Below are 24,572 nucleotides of genomic sequence, written 5' to 3'. Positions count from 1 at the left end.
TAAGAGTATCTCTTAATAATATACTATGTAACAATAACTTTACTAATAATTGTAAAGGAAAACAACCCTAATGTCACCAATTAGATTTAATACTTATATCTTCACCAAAACTATTTTTTTTTTTTAAATCAGAACAGTAAACTTTTTTTATATATATTAAATAGTAAACTGTTTTTTTTAAAGCAGTAAACTATTTTCTTAATTAAAACAGTAAACTATTTTTTTATATTAAAACAATAAACTGTTTTTTTAATTAAAACAGTAAACTGTTTTTTTTTTTAACAGTAAATTGTTTTCTTTGATTCAACAGTAAACTTTTTTTTTTCTATTAAACAGTAAACTGTTTTTTATTTAAAACAGTAAACTGTTTTTTGTTGAAACAGTAAACTGTTTTTTTTTTAATAGTAAATTGTTTCCTTTGATTAAACAGTAAACTGTTTTTTTTATTAAACAGTAAACTGTTTTTTTTATTAAACAGTAAACTGTTTTTTTGTTGAAACAGTAAACTGTATTTTGTTGAAACAGTAAACTGTTTTTTTTTTTGATTAAACAGTAAACTGTTTTTTGTTAAAACAGTAAACTGTTTTTCTTATTAAAACAGTAAACTGTATTGTTTTTAATTAAAACAGTAAACTGTTTTTTTTTAAAATTAAAACAGTAATCTGTTTTCTTGATCAAAACAGTAAACTTTTTTTTTATTAAAACAGTAAAACAGTAAACTGTTTTTTTTTTAATTAAAACAGTAATCTGTTTTCTTGATCAAAACAGTAAACTTTTTTTTATTAAAACAGTAAAACAGTAAACTGTTTTTTTAATTAAACAGTAATCTGTTTTCTTGATCAAAACAGTAAACTTTTTTTTATTAAAACAGTAAAACAGTAAACTGTTTTTTTTAATTAAACAGAAACTGTTTTTTTATTAAGCAGTAAACTGTTTTTTTTTTATTAAACAGTTTAATATTAAAATTGAGAATCTAAAGCTAAACTATATATATTATTATTTAAAAGTGTATTCAACAATGATTTCTATCAAAGATGAGCAAAAACAGTGTTCAACTATGCATCTTGCAGAATATATAAACATATAGATAAAACAATATAACAACGGTTTTAGAATGTTGATCAAAACAAGATGCTTTGTAAAATACTTAAATCACATAAAAAGAAAATCTAACAATTATAATAAAATAGTAAGAAAATATCTGGCCTGTGAGGTGTGAGAGGCACGCCAAAAGACGCACTGTCCTAAAACCGTTGTTGCCTCCCCACGTGCAGGTATTGGCGGTCAACGACGGCTCCAAGATACAACCCAAACGGCTCACAGCGGGCCTAATCTACAGTGCACGTCTGTAGTAGGCAGATTACCTAGTCTATATCGGTTGCCCAAAATATAAAATAATATAGAAAATTGTAAAAGAGAGAATTGTGGTAGAGAGAACAATGAGAGCAAGAAAAAGACTCTTGTATTGTTTTTTGTTAGATACAAGGAATGGTTCCTTTATAGGCCTTTTGTAACCCAACCATAACGGTTGAATACTTATGGCCTCATTAAGGCCATAATGAGAGATAATGGGAAGTTTTGAAACTTCCAAATTGAATTTGAAATAATTCTTTTAAAACTTTGGGGGTTACAAATCTTTTTTTTATTAACACCTCTTTAAAATCTTTAAAAATCCATTCAAATTCCAACACTCATTACGACTAATCTCTATATCAAGCTTGTGATTCACCACCTTTGTAAGCTAATAAACGTTGTAAATGCCCAATAAAGTCCCCTTTTCCTTTGTGATTTTTCCTTTTTATCTCTAACCACCATGCAAGAATCTGGCTCTCAATAAATTCTTTTTCATCAAAAAGTGAAAGCCTTTCTTGTGTGCTATAGAGATATATTCCATGCTTCATGCGCTGTAGAATGCCATGGATGTTCTATAAAGCGTGTAGTCACTCTGTTAGTTTAGCTTTCAATCTTTCAACAGTTTGGCATCCTTTATCACAAGTCCCACTAAAACACAATGGAACAACTTTTAACAGTAAAAGCTTCTAAAGATGATTGGAACTTGCATGGCCCCTAGTTTATCTTCCTTCTGCCCCCCTTCCCATTCTTTTCTTCCGGTTCTCCCCAACACTCCATGTGCTTCACCTCCCCCACCCTTAATTTGCCCTCCTCCTCTTTAAAGAACAGAATCTTTCTTTAATGTGTGCGTGAGAGAGAGCACGTTCAAATCCAATCATGGAGGTTCTTCTACTTGCACTGCATGTGATCCAATCACTGCAAGCCCACTCCTATCCCCTTCTTTGCCTCCATCTCTTCCCCTTGCAAACACTTTGGGCTCGTTTGGTTCACGGAAAAAGAAGGGGGAAAGTATGGTCAACGGGAAAGTAATGAGATGTCTATTGTTTGATTGGAGTTTTCAAAGGAGAGAAATGAGAAAATTGTATTTCCATGAGAATATGATTTTCATGTTTATGGGAAAAACCTTTTAATGTTTCACATAGGAAAGTCTTTTCCATGAGAAATATGAGAAAGTTACTTTCACGTAAGCTGAAAATCACTGCATTTTTATTTTTTTCCAAAAAAACTCTTTAGCATTAAAGAGGCATTAAAGACCTAATTTTTATTAAGGATATAATAGAAATTACACATAACTTTTTCAGAAAAATGGATAGTCAACCAAACATGCCAAAAGTACTTTTATAGGCATCCTCTTCTTAGGAATCTGCTTTCAGAAATCATATCCTAGAAGGAAAAATGCTTCCCGTGAACCAAACAAGCCCTTCATATATCAACCACTCTCTTCATCAACCTCTCAAGCTAATTGGCACAATGAGCGCTTCCTCAGCTGCTGCCACCAAAGCTTCTCGCTCTTGGTGAAACTCCTCTCTTATGATGCACCTGTCGTTTGCGCACCAAATCTCACAGCCTTTTCTATTTTGCTGCTTTATTTGTTCACAGGTCTGTTAGTGAGGATTCACTGAGGAGGTATGTATCTTATGCAAGCGAGAGCTGCATTCAGGAGCTGCTATCTGCCTCAGACTCGAGCCGACCTGGATATGAAGATGGATGGAAAGTGTTGGCATTTGAGAACGGTGTCGAGATATCAAAGCGGTGCTCGGGCTCACTGCATGTCTTCCGTAGCAGGTGGCTGCTCCGTCCGGTCTCGCCGCAGCAGTTCATCACCGTCGCCAACGCCATTGACGCTGCTAAGGTGCTCTCTAATGATCTTTACGAATTGAAACACTTCTCTGGTCTCTATATCCCTTCCTTTTCAGAGTTCTTTTTTTTTTTTTTGGAGATAATCATTCCTTTTCATAGTATCATTTGATGTTTAAAACATACTTACAACAAATAAAAGAAAAGAAGGAAAGTTAAATTTCTAACAATGTAATTTACTTAGATACTATGATCATATATTTTTGAGCAGCCGGTACCACCCAAACTTTAATGCCATTCAACTACCAATTTTTTTCGATAGCATACTTCTTGTCGGGTGGAACAACATTATGTCAACCGGAGGATTACAGCAGCAAGAACAACTACAACAGCAAGGACAACAAAATCATCCGGCACTTTGGAAATTGTTGTAATGATAGAAGAAAAGAGACTTTTTTTTGAGAAGAAGAAGAAGAAGAAGAAGAAGAAGAAAAGGATCAGAAACACTTTTTGTATCCACAAGAGAAAAAAAAAACAAAAAGAAAAAGCTGGCTGGCTCTTGGCATGGGACCCTCCTGGCATTAATCTGTTTGTTATGCAGCACCCTAGAGCACTAATGAGTGGAGAAACATGAAGGGTCACATGTGCAGTCCCAAATGCTTTGCTAGACAAAATGCAAGCAAATATTTAGCTAGCAGAAGAGAAACAAGAGGTACAGATTAATATGAATAAGTCGCATTAATGGCGAACACTCAGCCAAAATAGAATGGATGATAGTGGACAGATGGTTTCCTTCTGTCTTTATGTCAGTTGGGTCAAGTTTCATATTTGCATTTGTTGCGGTTGAAATCTGGCCCGTGGGTGACCATGTCAGAAGAGGACGAGAAGCCACCGGCCGGGGCAGAGAAGGAGAGCCACCTCCTGCTCTCCTGTGGACCTGCACAAAGCCTTTGTCGGAATCTCAACGAATGCTCTCCAATGGCTAAGTTAGTGGAGTTTTTTAGAGAGTCTATTTTTTGTAGGAAAGGAGAAAAGTCCCTGAATATTGTTGGCGTGGCCTATATATAGTCCTCACAAGGGCGACCAGGTGGCTGCCATATAGATCATCTTCATCATGGGAAGGAATGGTCTTAGCCAGGTGGGGCAAAGTATGGCTTCTGGCAGGTGCGGCGAGGTATAGCCCTTGGCAGATGTGGTGGGGTATGGCTCTTGACAGATGTGGCAGGGTATGACCCTTGACAGGTGTGGCAGGATATGGCCCTTGGCATGCACTTGGCGAGGTCGACTCAGCCCTTAGTGGGGTCTGAGGTCAGCCAAGCCTCTGGCTCTTGGCGGAGCCGAGGTCTGTCTGATTCTTGGTGGAGCTGACGTCAGCCTGGTTCTTGTCGAGGTCGTCGCTTGCGGTCGAAGGAGTCCCTTCGGCCTACTTGATTCTGAGGTTTGTTTGGCCGGGGTTGGGTGGCTTCGTGCTGGAATAGAACAATCCATTTTGTCTCCCATGAGCATTCAAATTCAAATACTATGTAGAAGTTTTGGTGTGTGCTTGGTGTTGCTCTTACTTCAGAAAACGAGGAGAAGTTAGAAGTTAGGTTTTCTAGCTTCTTTAACAGCACTATTTTGACTTTTTCTTTTTCTAGGAGAATTTTTCATATAATGCTACCAAATACTTATATTTCTTTGAGAAGTTTTTTTTTTTTTTAACTTTTACACTTTTTTTAAGCAATACAGAAGATGTAATTAGGGGCCTTCTTCCACCCTTCGAAAAAAAAACGAAGATAAAAGGAGAGAAAAGGAGTTCCTCCATCCTATTAGCATATATATTTCCTCCCATGATAGTTTTTCCAGTACATTAGAAAAACCTTCTGTTAATTTTGTTCGGTAAAGCTGGCTGTCTTTTTTTTATTATTCTTAACTTCTTTTCTCTTTCACCCTTTCTCTTAAAGCACAATTATCTCCCTGTATTACATATATTTACTGTTGCAAGTTTCCCTTTCTTTCCTCCTTTTTCCTCTTTTTCTTTTTCTTTCTCTTCTTTATTTGAGCCTTCTTCACTCTTTTAGCAATTCAAAATTATACATAGCCAAACTATCTCCTTGTTTATTATATGTAGCCGTTAGAATGGTCACTAGTGTGGTGCTGCTTCCACCGATTAACACATATGAGCAGTTGAAAGTAACTATTTGTTGGGGGAAGAACCCAAGTCATACTGCCTCGGAGGCGCTCGGCCAAGAAGCGCCGACCACGGAGGCGCTCGACCAAGAAGAGCCGACCAGAGGATGCCGACCAGGAAGGCGCTCGACTAGAGAGCGCCGACCAGAAAGAGCACCAAATAGAAGGCACTCGCCCAGAGGGCGTCGATCAGAAGGCGCTCGGCCAGAGAGCGTCGACCAGAACCAACCAAAGAGAGCGCCGAGGCGCTCGGCTAGAAGGTGCTCACCCAAAAGGGCGCCGACCATAAGTACTGACTCGAAGCGACTCCGCCACAGGGCGCCCTGCTGGGCGACCAGCTCGGCTCGGCACCCCTGCCGAGCCGGTGCCTTAATCAAATACTCAACCTCCACCTAACCTTTTAAAGGATCTGACGGCTATATACACAACTCTACTACAACCTGCCACCTGCCACTATCTCTGAGCCGTCAAGGCACAAGATCCCCGCAGGTATTTTGGCACGACCTATCATTAATGCATGAGACCCCCTTAAGTTTCCGGAGCCCTCAGTCATTTAATGAACACGGCTCAAGACGATCTCCGGATCACTGAACCATCAAAGCGTATGGCTCTCCCTGACCGCCGGTTCACTCGGTAATAAATGCACTTACCATCTACGAACCCCAGGCCCACCACGGCCGACGGTTCAACCACTCCAACGGGTCTGATCAACCGCGACAACTCCCTGACTCCGGTCTGATTCGGCCTTATTCTCCACTACGCCATTAATGGGCCAAATCGTGCCCAATTATTGCAAAAGAGAACAAATTTCCCCGTCACCTCCCAGGTAACAAAAAATCCTTCTATAAAAGGAAGCCTGGGGGGAAAAAGGAGGGAGGATGAAAAAGAAGTAAACAGCACAGACACACAAGAAAATATATCCCTTCTTTGCTCTCTCCACATACTAGCCCCCTCTGACTTAAGCATCGGAGGGCCGGCGCCGGAAAGCCCGGCCACCGGCTTTTTTGCAGGACTCGCACCCTCCAGGAGGACGCCACCAGCCGGCGCACCGCCGACCACCGTCCCTGCAGCGGAGCTCCTCCTCCCCTGGTTTCGCGGCGGCCCCGGGTCCAATTTCCAGCAACAGTTGGCGCTAGAGGAAGGGACCGAGTTGCTGCCATGAAACTAAGAAGTAAAGGGGCTTCCAATGCCTCTCGACGTCCTCCACCCAGTCCAGGACATTCTGTCCGAAACTCACCGCCTCCGGTCGAGCCAATTCCTCAAGTTCGGCCGGAGCAGTTTGATGCCCTGGTGCAATAGGTGCAGGCCTTGGCTACCGCTGTCCAAAGCCTGCAACCCAGGGGCATCTCAACGGCACCGCCTCCTCCGACCCCAGTTCAACCGGAGCCTCCTACAAGCGGACTTCCCCTTCGAGGTCAGGACTCTCAAGTCCAGGCCTCCCTCTGGAGAGAGCACCCAGTCAGAGGCCACGGAGGCTAGCCACAACCTTCAGAAGCTGAGTCGGTTCCAGGGCAACCTGCGCCCGAACGAACCGCCGCAGCGGTCCTCCAGAATGACGAACTCGACAAGAAGGTCGAGCAGTTGGAGCGCCAAATCCAGGCACTCTACGGAAGAAAATTAGGACGTGAGGGCGACTTTGAGTTCACTACGAAGTCGTCCTTCTCCCCGGAGATTGAAGATGAACCGGTTCCGCTACGGTTCAAGATGCCCCAGGTGGAGCCTTACAACGGCAAGGCTGATCCCCTTGACCACCTGGAAAGTTACCGGGTCTTAATGGCCCTACAAGGAGCCTCGGAGGCCATGATGTGCAAGGCTTTTCCGGCGACACTCCGAGGACCAGCCCGGCTGTGGTTTGCTGGGCTGAAGCCGAGTACTGTCTCTTCCTTCGAGCAGCTCGATAGACAATTTGCCGGCAACTTCGCCGCCAGCCAGCCCCAGCAACGGACATCCGACTCCCTCCTAGATATTAAGCAGAAGGAGGGAGAATCCTTCAAGGAGTATTTGGACCGGTTTACCGCTGCAACATGGGAGGTCCGGGAGCTTGACCAGTCCATCGCCATGTCAGCGCTAAAGACTGGGGCCCGGTCTTACAGGTTCCTCTTCTCCATCGAGAAGAATTTTTCCGCGGACCTCACCGAAATGCTCGCTCGGGCGCGGAAGTATGCCAAGGCTGAGGAAGCTGTGGCTGTTAGGCGGGGCGGGACCGAGCAGAACCCCAAAAAGAGACGCCGCGAGGAGCGCGGCCAGCCCAGAAGCCTGTCTCCACGACGAGCTAAGAATCCGCCCCGTCCGAAGAGTCCACCCCGGTTGAGGGAACGGCCGCAGCAGAGGTCACCACTCCGCCCGAGGTTCCCACTACGAGCCCGTGCACCCGAGGAGAGGTATGAAAAATACACTCCCCTCAATACTCCTCGGGCTGAAATCCTCATGGAGATTGAGGGTCGGGATCGCATCCGGCTCCCATCTCCGAAACAAGATACCAGAATCCGGCGTGATTTCCGGAAGTATTGCCGCTTCCACCGGGATCACGGCCATAATACTGAGAATTGTTATCAGCTCCGAAACGAGATCGAAGCACTCATACGTCGAGAGGTGCTCGATCGGTTCGTGCAAGGCCGGCGTGAAGAAAAGAAGCCAGCCGAAGGAGCCGCCCAGCCTGAAGATTCAAATGCCAACAGGCCCATCGCCGGCATCATCAACACCATCCGAGGCGGGGCCTCAGCTGGAGAAGCTTCAGGGGAAGAAACATCCTCGAAGCGCCTGCGCGCCTCTAAAGCCATCTCCTTTTCAGATGATGATCTAGAGGGAGTCGAAGCTCCCCATGATGATGCCGTGGTCATCTCCATGATCATAAATAAATTTGATGTAAAACGCATCTTGGTTGATAATGGAAGCTCGGCGAATGTTTTGTATTTTGGTGCCTATTGTAAAATGGGGATGACAAAAGAACAGTTACGGAGGATGAATGCTCCGTTAGTTGGATTTACTGGGGATTCAGTCCCAGTAGAAGGCGAGATCGACCTTCTGGTCACAGCCGGGCTCGCCCCCCATGAAAGTACCGTGGGAATGAGCTTCCTTGTAATACGCCTGTCCTCAGCCTACAATGCCATCCTCGGAAGGCCAGGACTCAACGCCCTCCGAGCAGTAGTCTCGACCCGCCACCTGCTCATGCGATTCCCCACCAGCCAGGGGGTCGGCGAAGTTCGAGGGGACCAAATGGTGGCAAGGCGATGCTACCTGGCAACCCACGAGGCAAAACGGCCAGCCGAGGTGCCTGCCCTAGCAACTGACCAACCCTCAACTAAGGTTATGGAGGCACGGGTCAACCCTTAGAAAGAGCGGGTAGAGCCCGGTGAGTTATTAATTCAAGTTCCTTTACGAGAGAACTCTCCCGGGCTAACCGTGCAGGTCGGCTCTGGCCTCAACGAGCATGAGAGGGGTCGCCTCGTTAATTTTCTACGAGACAACATGGACGTCTTTGCATGGTCGCCTGCGGACATGCCAGGGATAGATCCAGAGGTCATGGTCCACCGGCTCCAAGTGAAGCCAACCAGCAAGCCCGTGCGACAAAAGAAGCGAGGCGCCGCCCCTGAACGACAGCGAGCAGCAGCCGAGGAGATCAGCAAGCTCCTTGAAGCTGGCTTCATCCGGGAGATATCCTACCCGGAGTGGCTCGCCAACGTGGTCCTCGTCAAGAAAGCCAGCGGGAAGTGGCGTATGTGCGTGGACTACACCGACCTGAATAAAGCCTGCCCAAAGGACAGCTTCCCACTTTCCAGCATCGACCAGCTCGTGGACTCCACCTCGGGTCATGAGCTGCTGGCATTCATGGACGCCTTTTCCGGATACAACCAGATCCGCATGGCGCCAGAAGATGAGGAAAAGACAGCCTTCATCACCGACGGGGGAACCTACTGCTACAAAGTGATGCCGTTCGGCTTAAAAAACGCCGGGGCAACTTATCAAAGGCTGGTCAGCCGGATCTTTAAAAACCAAATAGGCCGAAACATGGAGGTCTATGTAGATGACATGCTGGTGAAAAGTAGGGTTGCACAAGATCATGTGGCCGACCTTGATGAAGCATTCTCCACACTCCGAAAGTACCAGATGAAGCTCAATCCAGCCAAATGTGCATTCAGAGTCACCTCCGGCAAATTCCTCGGCTTCATCATTACACAACGAGGAATTAAGGCCAATCCTGAAAAGATCCGAGCCCTCCAGGAGATGACACCTCCTAGGACGGTCAAGGAGGTACAACGGCTCACGGGCCGAGTAGCAGCCCTCGGAAGATTCATCTCCCGCTCGGCCGAGCGCTGCCTTCCATTCTTTATTGCCCTCAAGAAGCCGAAGAACTTTTTATGGTCGGACAAGTGCCAGCAATCTTTTGAAGAGCTCAAGCGCCTTCTGGCTTCCCCTCCCCTGCTCACAAAGCCTCAACAGGGTGAACTCCTCTACCTGTATCTAGCTGTCTCCCCTGTAGCAGTAAGCTCGGTCCTGGTCCGAGAGGAGGGCAAACTCCAAAAGCCAGTGTATTACACCAGCAGGGTCTTGAGGGATGCTGAGACCCGATACTCCAAGCTTGAGAAGACTGCCTATGCTTTGGTCATCTCAGCTCGGAGGCTCCGACCCTACTTCCAAGCTCATACAGTGGCCGTGCTGACCGACCAGCCGGTCAAGCAGATCCTGCAGAGATCAGACCGTGCGGGTCGGATCACTAAATGGGCCATCGAGCTCGAGGAATTCGACCTCGAATACCGACCCAGACCGGCGATCAAAGCACAAGCGCTCGCAGACTTTATAGTCGAGTGCACCATACCGGATGAGGTCGAGCCCGAGCCTGAGCCACCAACAGAGCAGACCTCGAGTTTGACATGGACTCTGCATGTTGATGGCTCTTCAAACTCGGGGGGTAGCAGAGAAGGACTCATTCTCACCAGCCCGGAGGGGGTGGTCGCTGAGCAAGCCTTGCGCCTTGAGTTTTCTGCTTCCAATAACATGGCGGAGTACGAAGCGCTCGTCGCCGGACTCAAGCTAGCCAAAGAGCTAGGAGTGAAGGACTTGAAGGCCTTCAGTGACTCTCAGCTCGTCGTCAATCAAATCATGGGCGAGTTCGAAGCTAGAGACCCGACCATGCAAAAGTAACTTCAGAAGGTACGGAACCTCACCTCGACCTTGGGCTCTTTCCACATTCAACATGTTGCCAGGTTAGAGAATCTCAGAGCCGACCAGCTATCAAAGCTGGCGTCCTCCCGTATGAGTGAGCTTCCCAAAGCGGCAGCACTGGAGTATCTCCAAAAACCCAGTACGGAGGAGCCCGAGCAGGCCCTCTGCATTGAGTTCGAGCCAAGCTGGATGGACGAACTCGTCAGCTATCTGCAAGACGAAGTCCTCCCCACTGATGAACGAGAGGCTCGTCGAATAAAGCGCTCCGCCACCCGGTACATACTATACGAGGGAAAGCTCTATCGGAAATCCTTCACCTCTCCCCTCCTCAGATGCCTTCGCCCAACGGAGGCTGACTACGCCATACGCGAAGTTCATGAAGGAATTTGTGGAAATCATCTGGGAGGACGAGCATTGGCCCATAAAATCCTACGCCAAGGATACTATTGGCCGACGCTCCAGAAGGATGCTGCGGACTTTGTCCGAAGATGTGACCGGTGCCAGAGAAACGCCAATGTTCAGCGCCGACCCTCGGCCCCCTTAACTTCAATCAGCTCCCCTTGGCCTTTTGCCCAGTGGGGAATTGACATCCTAGGGCCATTTCCACTGGCCACCGGGCAAAGGAAGTTCCTGGTCATTTCCATCGACTATTTCACAAAGTGGGTGGAAGCCGAGCCCCTTGCCCGGATCACCGAGCAGAAGATGCGGGATTTTGTCTGGAAATCCATAATCTGCAGATTCGGGCTACCCCACATCCTCATCTCTGACAACGGTCGCCAGTTCGACAACATTCACTTCAGAGAGTTCTGCTCCGAGCTTGGCATTGACCACCGCTTCACCTCGGTCGCACACCCTCAGACGAACGAAGAAACCGAGATAACAAACCGTACTATTTTGCAGGGGCTCAAAGCCAGGCTCGGCAAATCCAAAGGACAATGGGTCGAAGACCTATACAATGTCCTGTGGGTTTACCGGACCACGTTCCGCGTCCCCACCGGCGAGACTCCCTTCAACCTAACATATGGGACGGAGGCTGTCATCCCACTGGAAATCGGGCTTCCTTCTCCAAGAGTCGAGCATCACGATGCCAGCTCCAACTCTTCGCAGCTCAGAAGCAACCTTGACTTGATCGAGGAAACAAGGGAGGCCGCCCGAGTTCGTATGATGAGGTACCAGCAAAAGACAGCTCAGTACTACAACGCCAGGGTCAAAGTCAAATCTTTCAGACCAGGGGACCTTATCCTCAGAAGAGCTGAAGCCTCCCGACCAACTGAGCAAGGGAAGCTAGCCCCAAACTGGGAAGGACCTTACCGAGTCACGCGCATCCGCCGACCCGGAACCTATAAACTAGAGTCTCTAGACGGGACTCCCATTCCACGAAGCTGGAGCTCTGAAAATCTCCGCGTGTACCACCAGTAGAACCCCAAGGGGTCCCCCATTATTCAACTATTGAATTTCATTTTATGAATTTCATTTTATAATAAACTTATGGTCTGCGTACTTATTTCAAACTCACCGATTCTCCTGGTTATCTCATGACACCAGGTTTATTCTCCTCCCCTGACCACGGTTGGGATGCCCCGATGTCTCGGGATGATGGAGTACTTACAAGGACTCCCTGAAGATAATTCGTGAGTACGTGATGCGTTCTCCATCGACCAACGAGCTCGGCTCGTTCTCCATCGGCCAACGAGCTCGGCTCGTTCTCCATCGGCCAACGAGCTCGGCTCGTTCTCCATCGGCCAACGAGCTCGGCTCGTTCTCCATCGGCCAATGAGCTCGGCTCGTTCTCTTACCCTGAGACGTCAGGATGCCCCAATATATTGGGATGCCCCGATACGTCGGGATGCCCTGAGACGTCGGGATGCACTCTACACCGACCAACGAGCTCGGCTCGTTCTCCATCGACTTCCACCAACGAGCTCGGCTCGTTCTCCATCGACCAACGAGCTCGGCTCGTTCTCCATCGGCCAACGAGCTCGGCTCGTTCTCCTACCCTGACCACGGTCAGGATGCCCCGAGACGTCGGGATGCCCCGATACTTCGGGATGCCCCGATACGTTCGGATGACTCGAGACGTCGAGTTGCGGTCTTTAGTGACCAGACGAGCTCGGCTCGTTCTCCATCGACTTTCACCGACGAGCTCGGCTCGTTCTCCATCGGTCAACGAGCTCGGCTCGTTCTCCTACCCCGACCTCGGCCGGGATGCCCCGAGACGTCGGGATGCCCCGATTCATCGGGAAGCCTCGAGACGTCGAGTTGCGGTCTTTAGTGACCAGACGAGCTCGGCTTGTTCTCCATCGACTTCCACCGACGAGCTCGGCTCGTTCTCCATCGGCCAACGAGCTCGGCTCGTTCTCCTACCCCGACCTCGGCTGGGATGCCCCGAGACGTCGGGATGCCCCGATTCATCGGGAAGTCTTGAGACGTCGAGTTGCGGTCTTTAGTGACCAGACGAGCTCGGCTCGTTCTCCATCGACTTCCACCGACGAGCTCGGCTCGTTCTCCATCGGCCAACGAGCTCGGCTCGTTCTCCTACCCCGACCTCGGTCGGGATGCCCCGAGACGTCGGGATGCCCCGATTCATCGGGAAGCCTCGAGACGTCGAGTTGCGGTCTTTAGTGACCAGACGAGCTCGGCTCGTTCTCCATCGACTTCCACCGACGAGCTCGGCTCGTTCTCCATCGGCCAACGAGCTCGGCTCGTTCTCCTACCCCGACCTCGGCCGGGATGCCTCGAGACGTCGAGATGCCCCGATTTATCGGGATGCCCCGATACGTTGGGATGCGGTCTTCACTAACCAGACGAGCTCGGCTCGTTCTCCATCGACTTCAGCCAACGAGCTCGGCTCGTTCTCCATCGCTGAACGGACCCCGAGCAGAGGAGCGTCTTTAGTCGCCTCAGCGTAGGAACGCTCACGGTACAAGGTACCCATTTATTTAATGTTTTTTACATTATCTCGTCTATTCTTGGATTTCTCTCTGCCGACGTCCTCAAAGAACGGACCCCGAGCAGAGGAGCGTCTTCAGTCGCCTCGGCGTAGGAACGCTCACGGTACAAGGTACCCATTTATTTAATGTTTTTTACATTATCTCGTCTATTCTTGGATTTCTCTCTGCCGACGTCCTCAAAGAACGGACCCCGAGCAGAGGAGCGTCTTCAGTCGCCTCGGCGTAGGAACGCTCACGGTACAAGGTACCCATTTATTTAATGTTTTTACATTATCTTGTCTATTTTCTTTGATTTCTCTATGCCGATGTCCTCAAAGAGTGGACTCCGAGCGGAACGTTTTCGGTCGCCTCGGCGTGAAAATGCTCACGGTACCAGCAAGCTTAGTTTATACTAAGTCCGGTGAATCCTCGTCACGAGCTGACGAGCATTCAACCCATTCGTTGAAAAAGAATCCAGCCCGCCCCGGTAACTCGAGGCTCGGACCCGAAGTTCACTAACTTCGCCAGAGTTTTAAGTCCTAGTGACCGCCTTAGGGCTCGATCGAATTCTAGTCTAGGCTCGGAAAGACCCTCCGAGCCCAAATCCCCTAAGCATAAAAATCGCTGTACTGATGGTCGAAAGATCGAGCAATGGAGCTCGGCAAGCCGAACCTAAACCCAAACCCTGTGGCGGATGAAGTTGAGGCCATGGAGCCCATATCCTTGGAACCTAAAATGGATCCGAGCAGAGAGACTTCAGTCTACAATAGGCAAGTTTCCAAAAAAGTATATTCATTTCAAAAAGCCCATAGGCTTAGTACAAAGATTCGGGCTTGGCCCTTACAAACATAGGGACCATCCCGACTTAAAAACACAACACAAAAGTACACTAAAGATCGGGCTCGACCGCCTCGGCTTCAGCAGTGTCGGGAGCGGCGGGCTCAGCAGTTGGAATCCCTTCAGCGGCCTTGGTAGCAGCTGGAGCAGCCTCAGAGGCAACCTCAACAACTTCGGGGACGGCTTCGGCCACCTCAGCCAGACCTCTCTGGTCGGCCTCCGGGGTGTCTGCCTCCGCCTCCGGCCTTTCGACTCCTGCTCCCGGTTTGAGCAGGTTCACGTCGAAATCCGAGAGAAGCCGCCGCAGTTGGTTGCGGAAATCCCGGAAGCCCTGGATCAGCCCATTCACGCCCTCCTCTTCTAGGAGGTCGCGGAACTCCTCCGACTCCCGGAAGAGCGCCACCGCATTTTGGGCTTGCTCCCGAGCCTCGTGGTACGCAGCCTTCCGCTCGAGATTTCTCAATTCCCTCTCGAGCTCTAAGTGACGAAGGCGGGCATTCCCCACCTCCTGCTCGCGGGAGGCCAACGCCAGCTCGGCTTCGGCTAAACGAGCCTCGGCGGCGCGCACTTCGGACCTTGTTAGTGTATGCGCGCGCTTCTCCTCATCGAGCTCGGCGGTCAGAGCTCGGATTCCTTCCTCAGATGCTCCTACTCTTGCTTGGAGCACCTGGCGCTCAGCCTCGAAGGCCTGGCATCTCGCCTCGGCCTCCTCGTACCCACGCTGATACTTCCGGGCCCGCTCCCGGTAGTCTTGGACGACATGCATCAGCATTTCCGTCTCGTGCAGATGCTGTAGAAGAAACGTGAAACGTAAGGAGCTATTGAGTAAATTTTTCATAAACTACACAAGACGAATAAACTAGCTTACCCGGACGGCGTTGCATAGAGTAGCGTCCATGAAAGCATTATAGCTCATGGACCGTATCCTAGCCTGGTCGGCCGGGAGCAGCGCGACCTGAAATACTTCGCGCGCCACTCGAGGGTTTTCGAGGGCTGAATCGCCCTCGAATACCGACCAGGTGAGTGCAAGGGGCACCCGCTCCCCCGAGCCTGATGGGCCCGGAAGGTCAGCATCGGCTGGCCTAGGCGGAGCCGACCCCGAGGCTCCCTGACTGCTCCCCGGCTCGGAGCTAGGGGGCTGGGGTCGGACAAGCGGCCGATCTGACTGCCGCACGACTGAAGCGGGGCGCGCAAGCGCGAGACCCGCGGGACTCCTCCCCTGGTCGGCAACTGGAGCATCTTGCCGACCAGGAACTTGTGCCAGGGGCACTGGGCATGGGAGCACCCCTGAAGCTCCCCGGGAGCCCGTGCCCCTGGAATCCGCGCCGGAATGCGCGGGGCGAGAAGGGCCCGCCTCGGACACTGTTGTCGCCGGGGGAGCCGAGGTCGCCGAGATCTTTGCCTTTTTCCTCGGCTCGGTGGGCTCGCCCGAGAGCTCGGCTGCCCTCTTTTGAAAGCGGGCATAGAGGACCTCGCTCTTGGTCACCATCTTTGCGATATCTGCAAAGGCGAACAGGATTAGAATATTAGAACAGTAATAAAATAAAAAGACACCTTGAAATTATTCTTACCGTGGGGACGCGCCGAGCTCAAGCCCACGTTCACTAAAGCGTCCTCACTTATGAGGCCGTTCAGTAAAATCCCACCCCCGAGGCTGCGGATGGTGTCGAATATCCCCTGCTCACGTGGAGAAAGCCTGGGGGGTTTGTTGATAGACCCGAGCTGGGTCGGCTCCCATCTAGGGTCAAACCCCCAGGTCCTTTCAGAACCTAGGAAGAAGAATTTCTTCTTCCAGTCGTGAATGGACGAGGGAGCACCCTGAAAGAGCGGCCGGCCCGCCCGAAGGGCGATGTAGAGCCACTCCCCGTCTCCCGGATTCGACTTCAACACAAAAAGTTGCCGGAAGACGTTGACAGAGGTCGAAATCCCTTGCATTAAGCACAAGGACAGGAAACCGATCACTGTCCTCCAGGCGTTCGGAGCAAGTTGTGCCGGAACCAGTTGGTATACCGTCAACAACTCATTCACGAAGCCGTGAAGAGGAAATCGGAGGCCGGCCCAGAGTGATTCTAGATACACTCCAATCCGGCCTACCGGAGGATCGGTTACCCGATCCCCACGCCTGGCGGGTTCCAAACGGAACCCTTGAAGAGGGAAAAACCACTCTTCGGTCATTTCGACCTCCAGGACACTCATAATAGACTCGACCTCGCTTGGGATGGAACCCATTAGGAAGAAGAGGAAGATTAGGAAGGAAAAAGGGACCTGTGGAAGACGCCGGAGAAAAAGAACTTCGGACTGTAAAAAGCTGGAAGAAGAAGGCAATAAGAAGAGGATAGAGGGCCAAGGGAGAGTTTATATAGACCTCCCCAACGGCCCGAATCAGCGAAAAAAACGCTGCATCCCGTTTAGATTACGACACGTGTCGGCCCAAAAGACAGAGCGCCGCACTTAATTTAGGTTGACGCTTCGGACACCGAAGCGCCCCATCGGATCGTGCGGCCCCATCATGAGCCCACGACGCGAGGACGCTTCGGAGAAAGCATCCCAATAATGAGGTACTTCGGAAAGGAGGAGACGCCACCTATTAAAGGCACCTCGAAGCGCCCGATAATTCGAAACGCGCAATTGTTTAAGATTTCCAGAATCTGTAATAACCCCAACTAAAACTACTTCCCGCGCTCAAGCTGGTAGCCAGCTGGAACTCGGAAGTCGGGGGGTAGTGTTGGGGGAAGAACCCAAGTCATACTGCCTCGGAGGCGCTCGGCCAAGAAGCGCCGACCACGGAGGCGCTCGACCAACAAGAGCCGACCAGAGGATGCCGACCAGGAAGGCGCTCGACTAGAGAGCGCCGACCAGAAAGAGCACCAAATAGAAGGCACTCGCCCAGAGGGCATCGATCAGAAGGCGCTCGGCCAGAGAGCGTCGACCAGAACCAACCAAAGAGAGCGCCGAGGCGCTCGGCTAGAAGGTGCTCACCCAAAAGGGCGCCGACCATAAGTACTGACTCGAAGCGACTCCGCCACAGGGCGCCCTGCTGGGCGACCAGCTCGGCTCGGCACCCCTGCCGAGCCGGTGCCTTAATCAAATACTCAACCTCCACCTAACCTTTTAAAGGATCTGACGGCTATATACACAACTCCACTACAACCTGCCACCTGCCACTATCTCTGAGCCGTCAAGGCACAAGATCCCCGCAGGTATTTTGGCACGACCTATCATTAATGCATGAGACCCCCTTAAGTCTCCGGAGCCCTCAGTCATTTAATGAACACGGCTCAAGACGATCTCCGGATCACTGAACCATCAAAGCGTATGGCTCTCCCTGACCGCCGGTTCACTCGGTAATAAATGCACTTACCATCTACGAACCCCAGGCCCACCACGGCCGACGGTTCAACCACTCCAATGGGTCTGATCAACCGCGACAACTCCCTGACTCCGGTCTGATTCGGCCTTATTCTCCACTACGCCATTAATGGGCCAAATCGTGCCCAATTATTGCAAAAGAGAACAAATTCCCCTGTCACCTCCCAGGTAACAAAAAATCCTTCTATAAAAGGGAGCCTGGGGGGAAAAAGGAGGGAGGATGAAAAAGAAGTAAACAGCACAGACACACAAGAAAATATATCCCTTCTTTGCTCTCTCCACATACTAGCCCCCTCTGACTTAAGCATCGGAGGGCTGGCGCCGGAAAGCCCGGCCACCGGTTTTTTTGCAGGACTCGCACCCTCCAGAAGGACGCCACCAGCCGGTGCACCGCCGACCACCGTCCCTGCGGCGGAGCTCCTCCTCCCCTGGTTTCGCGGCGGCCCCCGGGTCCAATTTCCAGCAATACTATTCATGTTATATAAAGTGATTAGACTCGAATGCAGAATAGTTTGATATATATTTCAAGTCTAACATGCTTGTTATTATTCATACCTTTTTCTTTTTGTTACTTTCAACATTGCATTCGTAAAATTCCAACTTTCAGTGGAGAAATTATCTAATTATATTTACTCATCCGAGTTGGCAGTTACTAGAGTATTTATATTAATATATCCTTTATATTTCTGCACCAGCAATGGGATCCTGATCTAGTGGAGGCTAAATACATAAAGGACCTTAACGATAACCTCAGCATTATTTGCCTCAGGTTTGGCGATGCCTCAAAGCCACTCTTCAAGAACAGAGAATTTATAGTCTACGAACGACGTGAGACGATGGATGATGGAACTCTTGTAAATATACTATTCCAACTTCCCAATGCTAAAACCAGTGTTCTTTCTGATTACCGGTGTTTAATGTAACGCAATGAGAAACTTGTTGATTTAGGTGGTTGCTGTGGCATCTCTACCGAAGGAGATCGCTGCAGGGTTGCAGCCTAAGAAGAACAATGCAATTCGAGGGCTGTTGCTGCAGTCTGGATGGGTGGTTGAGAAGCTTGAGGATGACTCCTGCATGGTGACCTACGTCGTTCAGGTAATAATATTTTCTAGACCATTTCTCATGCAACCAAGCTTTTTCTGAAACCAATTTAGATAACAAAATCCATATAGAAACACTTGAAATGGGGAAATGCATGAAGCAACATCAAGAAATGCAGTAAAAGCTATGAGGTACAAGAAATAAGCACATCGATTTTGATGGCTTCTCAATGCAGATCAAGGATGAGAAATCAGATTTTCAAAGAACAAACATGACAGATTTTGATAAAATTATGCATTTTGCTGTTAATGTATGCTGTAGTTCAGAAAACTTACAGAATTTGATATGCACCTTGGTCAATCTATTTGGTCCCATTGGATCACAAACCTGCATCATGAATAGGGTTGAACTTGTTGGGTCTATGCCACTTTAGTCTAAAGTAGCTTAAATTGAAGTCCTTAATTAGTTGGCTTTGGATGAGGTCTAGTCTTTGTAAAACCATCTTTTTTGTTTTTGTTTTCTAAGTTTGTAACAAAAGGAAAAAAAAGAAAAAGAAAAAGAAAAGATCATAAGTGTCTCATGTTGCTCCTTTTTTTTTTTTCTGGTTTTGTGCTGTTGTTTTGCAGTTAGATCCGGCTGGATGGTTGCCCAAATGTTTTGTGAATAGACTCAATACGAAGCTGGTCATGAGCACTGAAAATCTTAAGATGCTAGCACAAACTTGTCCCATGAGTGGTGCGATTTGAATGCTTTACTAGAGAAAAAAAAAGAGGAGTATAAAAGTAATATATATGAGTAATCAAATATATATATGAGACCGTCATGGAAAATAACCTATTTCTTCAACTTGGACTCTTCTTTTACCTTTTTTATCATCCAAGAAATGAATCGATGATTTAGAGATATTACTATGAGAGATTCTCGTGGGATATATTTCATTGCAACAAATAATTTCTAGAAGCGGCTGTGCTAACTTGGAAAATTTCAAGTATGATAACATCATATACAGCAACGCCTGGGATTATGTATTGGATGGACAAATTTTGGTCCCATCGATCACTAAACTATTTGTTCATACCAACAATCATGCAACTGGTATCATATTCTATGTAACCAAAGACATCGATATTTGATACATATATACATAATAAAAAAATTATATATACTTATCTATTCATACCGGCAAATAAATATAATTTTATATATATATATATATATATATATATATATATATATATATATATATATATATATATATATATATATATATATATGATTTTATACAGGGATTCTTATCTTTATCTAGCTGCAAACCAACTTAGATACCAAGTTTAGTCCAAGTCCACACCTAACAAGTTTGATTAATTTAATCCACTTGTCTTTGATCAAACACCAGCAATATTAATTTCCTAATTTTGGAGTTTTAATGTTTGAAATACTCTTAGCGCTATTTTTTCTGTCCTACCTAATACAAAATTAAAATAAATAATGGGTTAGCGTCTTATCTCAATTTAGAGACTAGAGCATAAAATCCTTTAGGGTGTTCCTTATCCGGATGACTACACTCCCACGCAAAATCAGGACCAACCATCAGAAGATATTTGCGCAAGAAATAAAAAATAATAATAGAAAATATGCAAAGGAGTGGAAGAAGGACAATGCTAGCTGGGCGGCGATGCTTATCAGCCTACATCGGTCAGAACAATTAATCTAATTTGTCCAACTAAGAATTGATGGCAATGAAACATATTAAAAGTAGTCAATGGTGGGTCCTTTGGGTCAACCTAGGGTCCACAAAGAAAGGATATGGGACCCTCCTACTAGGGTCCACCAAGGTTTGTAGAGAGATGAAGAGATGAGAGGGAGATGAGGGAAAAGAGAGAGATGAGGAAGAACATGAAATCCCCTTTCATGTTCTTTTAGAATAGAAAAGAGTTGAGGAAGGGTGGGGCCTTGCGACGGCAGTGGTCGGAGATGGCAGTTCATTGTAATGATGAGCGGTCGATAGTAGGAAGGAAAAACATAATTGAAAGAACAAGGGTTCGGGCTGAAAGACAAGGGTCCAAGCTTCATTTGGGCTCGACTCACTCGTCGGCAGCTAGCCAAGGCTCCATCATGTAGGTCAAGGAGAGTCTCAAGAAGGGTTGGTCGGAGGTCCAACTGGCCATCATAAAAAAAAAAAAAAAAAGAAAGAAAGAAAAAAAAGAAAGAAAGAGGGGGTGGATCTCAAAAATAAGGGATTTGATTGCTATTTAAAATTGGCGATTTTGCGATAAGATCTCGACCAGTGGCAGCTACTTGAGGTAGAAAAAAGAGGAGAAAGAGGATACTATTGAGATAGGAGGTGACAATACTTTAGCCCCAGCGATGATGCGGTTGCCGCACAATACAACATATTTTTTCCTTCGGAAGAAAGAAGGATGCCCGATGGTGATGGTGCACCAAAGGTGGGGAATGATTTATTGATGGTAGAGGCTAAGGTTTATGAGCCTCTAAAAGAGTCGGGGCGGAGCCGGAGTTGGTCTCCTCCTCCAACTCGAACAAGAAAAACCTATTTTATTCCTTTTTTTTTGGTTGTCTTAGGGCCAGGCTGATCAATGGACCAAGTCTAGCTCAGGTGGTAGGCTGACCAAATAGTCGAGCCTCACAGAACTTGCTGATCTGATGCATATGGTGCAATTTAAGAGTGTTGAATGTTTTATAGATGATTGTGATTCCATTGGCGTTCATGATGGACTGCTCTAATCCCTTTGATTAAACCTAGACCCGGCATGGACAAGGCACGAATTGATTATAAGGGAAGAAATATTTGATGGACATCTTCAATATCATCAGCAATGATATGTTTGAGATTGTTTCATTATTTAAATAGATGACTACATTTTAAATTATTTTTTGGTCTTTCGGAAATGAATAATTTTGGGCTTGCAATAGGGCTTATCTCTCACGCCCGAACCTTTCCATATTAATGAAGGCATAAGCTTATCTTGGTTCTCTCCTCGAACCGCCAAAAGATTTTATTCACACTAGCTTTCCTGGGAGAACTATTAGTAGACTACTATGATGCTTTCTTTTGATAATATATTGAGATTTTACTTGAAGCCACAACTTGGTTGGGTTGAGTCAAAAGGCTTATGCTGTCAAATTATAGGTTTAACAGCATTTTGGTTAGACTCAAGATTCTAGTGCATAAATTTGGGATTGGACAAATTTGGTTTTGCTTCAAGAAATTAGGAAGCAAAAAGGATGGAATTTGCAACCAAAAAATTTTCAAAATTTACACCAAGAAATCTTCATTGTATTAGCTCGCCAATCTAGTACAAATTTTCGGTAATTACACCAAAATGACTTGATTCCTGTGTTCTCTAAGGCTCAAGGGATTAAAGGCATGTTTGGTTTGCGACTGAAATTAGAATCGAAATAAATTAGTATAGAAATCGGAATGGGCATATCCCCGACATATTTAATTTGTGATCAGAATGAGAATCGAAATGAGAGTTGAATAATAGGAGAGAATAGATATCAGATTTTGAGGGATTAAGGCATTTATATTCTTCCATGGAATCAGAATGAAAATGGGACTCCCCCCAACCAAATGGGAGGCATAGAAATCATTCATTCTAATTTCCATTCCAGAGTCCAATTCTCCCCAACCAAATATGCCCTTTGTGTAAGGGCTATCTCTTCTTATATAGCCCATTATCTGTAAGTATTTTCTCAAAATGCCATTACTTAGTTATAGTCCCACCAATCCGAAACTTGGTCCTGGAAGGAGTCAGATTGGGGATAGATCTATCTCCTATTCTGTATCAGCATAGCCTAATGCCTATAGCCTTTTTCTTAAAGGATGAATATGAATTCCATTATGTCCCCTGCCAAAAAACTTCAATTTATTCAAATCAAACATATAACAAGCTTAGCCCAGGTTTACCCGAGTCTTTCTTTGCTGTAAAGTTTCCGACTCATTCTTTTCCTTCCATGGCTAGTTCTTATAAATTATTGGAGCTAAAGCTACCTTTTGAGCACAGGATCTTGCCCCAAGTTGGAACCTGCGTTAAATTTGTGGCACGAACGAGTAAGAAAAAGCGATTAACATCTACATATCACCAAATATAATAAACAATAGCTTTAAATAAATGAATGTGTCATTGGCCGCTTTCTTCGCAGCACATCACTTTGCAACCATCACATAGGGGGCATTGGAGGAAGTGCCATTGGCACTAGAACGGAGGAAGTGCCATTAGCACTAGAACGTATTTTGTACTGTAACTATTTCGGGCATACTCATGGCTGTATATAGTAAGACTCCGATACATCAAAAAAAAATAAAAAAAAATAGCACGATCCAGGATCGTGATAGCTCCACTTAAACCAGCGATCCTTCTACTACATGCTCTTAAAGTTCAAAGCTTTGAAGTCCTCCATTTCTTATCTCAAGTTTGATAGTTTCTCTACGTCTTTCCCGTGGGCAATGGTGGAAGGAATCCAACTCGAGTCGGTTGACCTCAAAGTTTGGTTGGAGAGATGGGGTTCTAACTTTGTTGACTTCTAAAAACAGCTTTTTTTTTTTTTCTTTCTTTCTTTTTGGATAAGTAACTTCTGTAACACTATTGGGGGGAACTTGCCAAGAAAGACCCATTGGTACTGGCGAACTCTGACATGCACTGCTGCAGCTTTTACCTCTGCCACTTTGATGAACTAGGGCTTACTCTAGTGGTTAGTCCAATCTGTTTAGTCAATTAAAATTTTTGAATCTTAAATGGTGCATATCCAAGTATTGGATCCCAAATCCTTTTTTATTATTAAAAAATATTATTTTAGTGACGAACTTTCATAATCTAGCATGATTGGGACTTTGAGATAGGACTCGGAATGCAACGAGACGGGTATCTAAATTTTTTATATGTCTCTGAATTGAGCAGGATGATTTTAAATGAAATTAAATGAGAATAATTTTGATGATAGATTTAAAAATTAAAACTCATTCGGTTTTGGTTTCAGTTATGGTTTTAGTGAATCTCCGAGTAAAACCGAATCCGAAACCTAACTCGAAACTGAATACACCTAATATTTAATACCTTTAATACCATTTATATTTAGAGTAAATCCAATTATTGACTCCATAAGAATGGCTATGCTATTATTTTGGATATATTTATTAGATGAGTTGGCATGAATTATATTATAAAAATTATGGATGATATTTTTAATTTGATTATATATATGTAAAAATTTTGAAATACATAAAAAAGTTAAATGGTTTTTGATTTCAATATTATGGTTTTTTTCGGTGGCAGTTATAGTTTTTTATTTTAAAAAATATTCAATTTCAATTTTGGTTTCGGAAGGTGGTAGTGGATTTTGGTTTTTTACTAACTGCATCGAATCCATATCATTAACATTCTTATCCTTGAGTCAGCTAAGCTGTTTATGATTTATGCTTTTCATATCTTACCCTATACTATAAGAAAATGTACATGAGTGTGTCTGAGACACTAATGTAGAATCTTGAAGTTTTTCTCTGAAAATCCTAAAACGTTAAATATCTTGAGGAATAACACTGGCTCATACCTTTGACCCCTTGGAAACAAGGGGTTGAGATAATTGAGCTAAAGCTCAGTTCACAAACTATAAAAATTAATTTATAAAAATTAATTAGACTTGCACAAAAATTATTTTGCCTCACAAAATTCAGTACAAAAATATTGTAACCGCTAAAGTAAATATTAACTGCTGTGAAAATTATTGCTTCATAAAATAAGTTTTAGTAGCAAATGGCAATTAATACAATTAGTATCTCTAGGCTTGTAAAATAGGTTATATGGTGGCTCCCTCTTTTGCTAGAGGAAGGAAGTTCCATTTTCAAATTATAAAATATATGATTCAAATATGTGAGATAGATAGTTTTCAATT

At 46.2% G+C, this 24,572-nt stretch overlaps 1 protein-coding gene across 1 annotated transcript; it reads left to right on the top strand.

Annotated features, from left to right (window-relative positions):
* Positions 1–2,823: 2,823 nt before the first annotated feature.
* On the top strand, positions 2,824–19,521 carry LOC103715620 (START domain-containing protein 10-like). The gene is made up of 5 exons (XM_039133630.1): positions 2,824–2,867; positions 2,953–3,205; positions 18,314–18,472; positions 18,567–18,713; positions 19,286–19,521. Exons 1-5 carry the CDS (start codon positions 2,824–2,826, stop codon positions 19,403–19,405), a joined length of 723 nt encoding a protein of 240 aa, XP_038989558.1. The 3' UTR covers positions 19,406–19,521.
* Positions 19,522–24,572: the final 5,051 nt, after the last annotated feature.

Source organism: Phoenix dactylifera, chromosome 14 (genome assembly GCF_009389715.1).
Source record: "Phoenix dactylifera cultivar Barhee BC4 chromosome 14, palm_55x_up_171113_PBpolish2nd_filt_p, whole genome shotgun sequence".
NCBI classification, from domain to species: Eukaryota; Viridiplantae; Streptophyta; class Magnoliopsida; order Arecales; family Arecaceae; genus Phoenix; species Phoenix dactylifera.
This window is presented reverse-complemented; position numbering and strand designations above follow the sequence as displayed.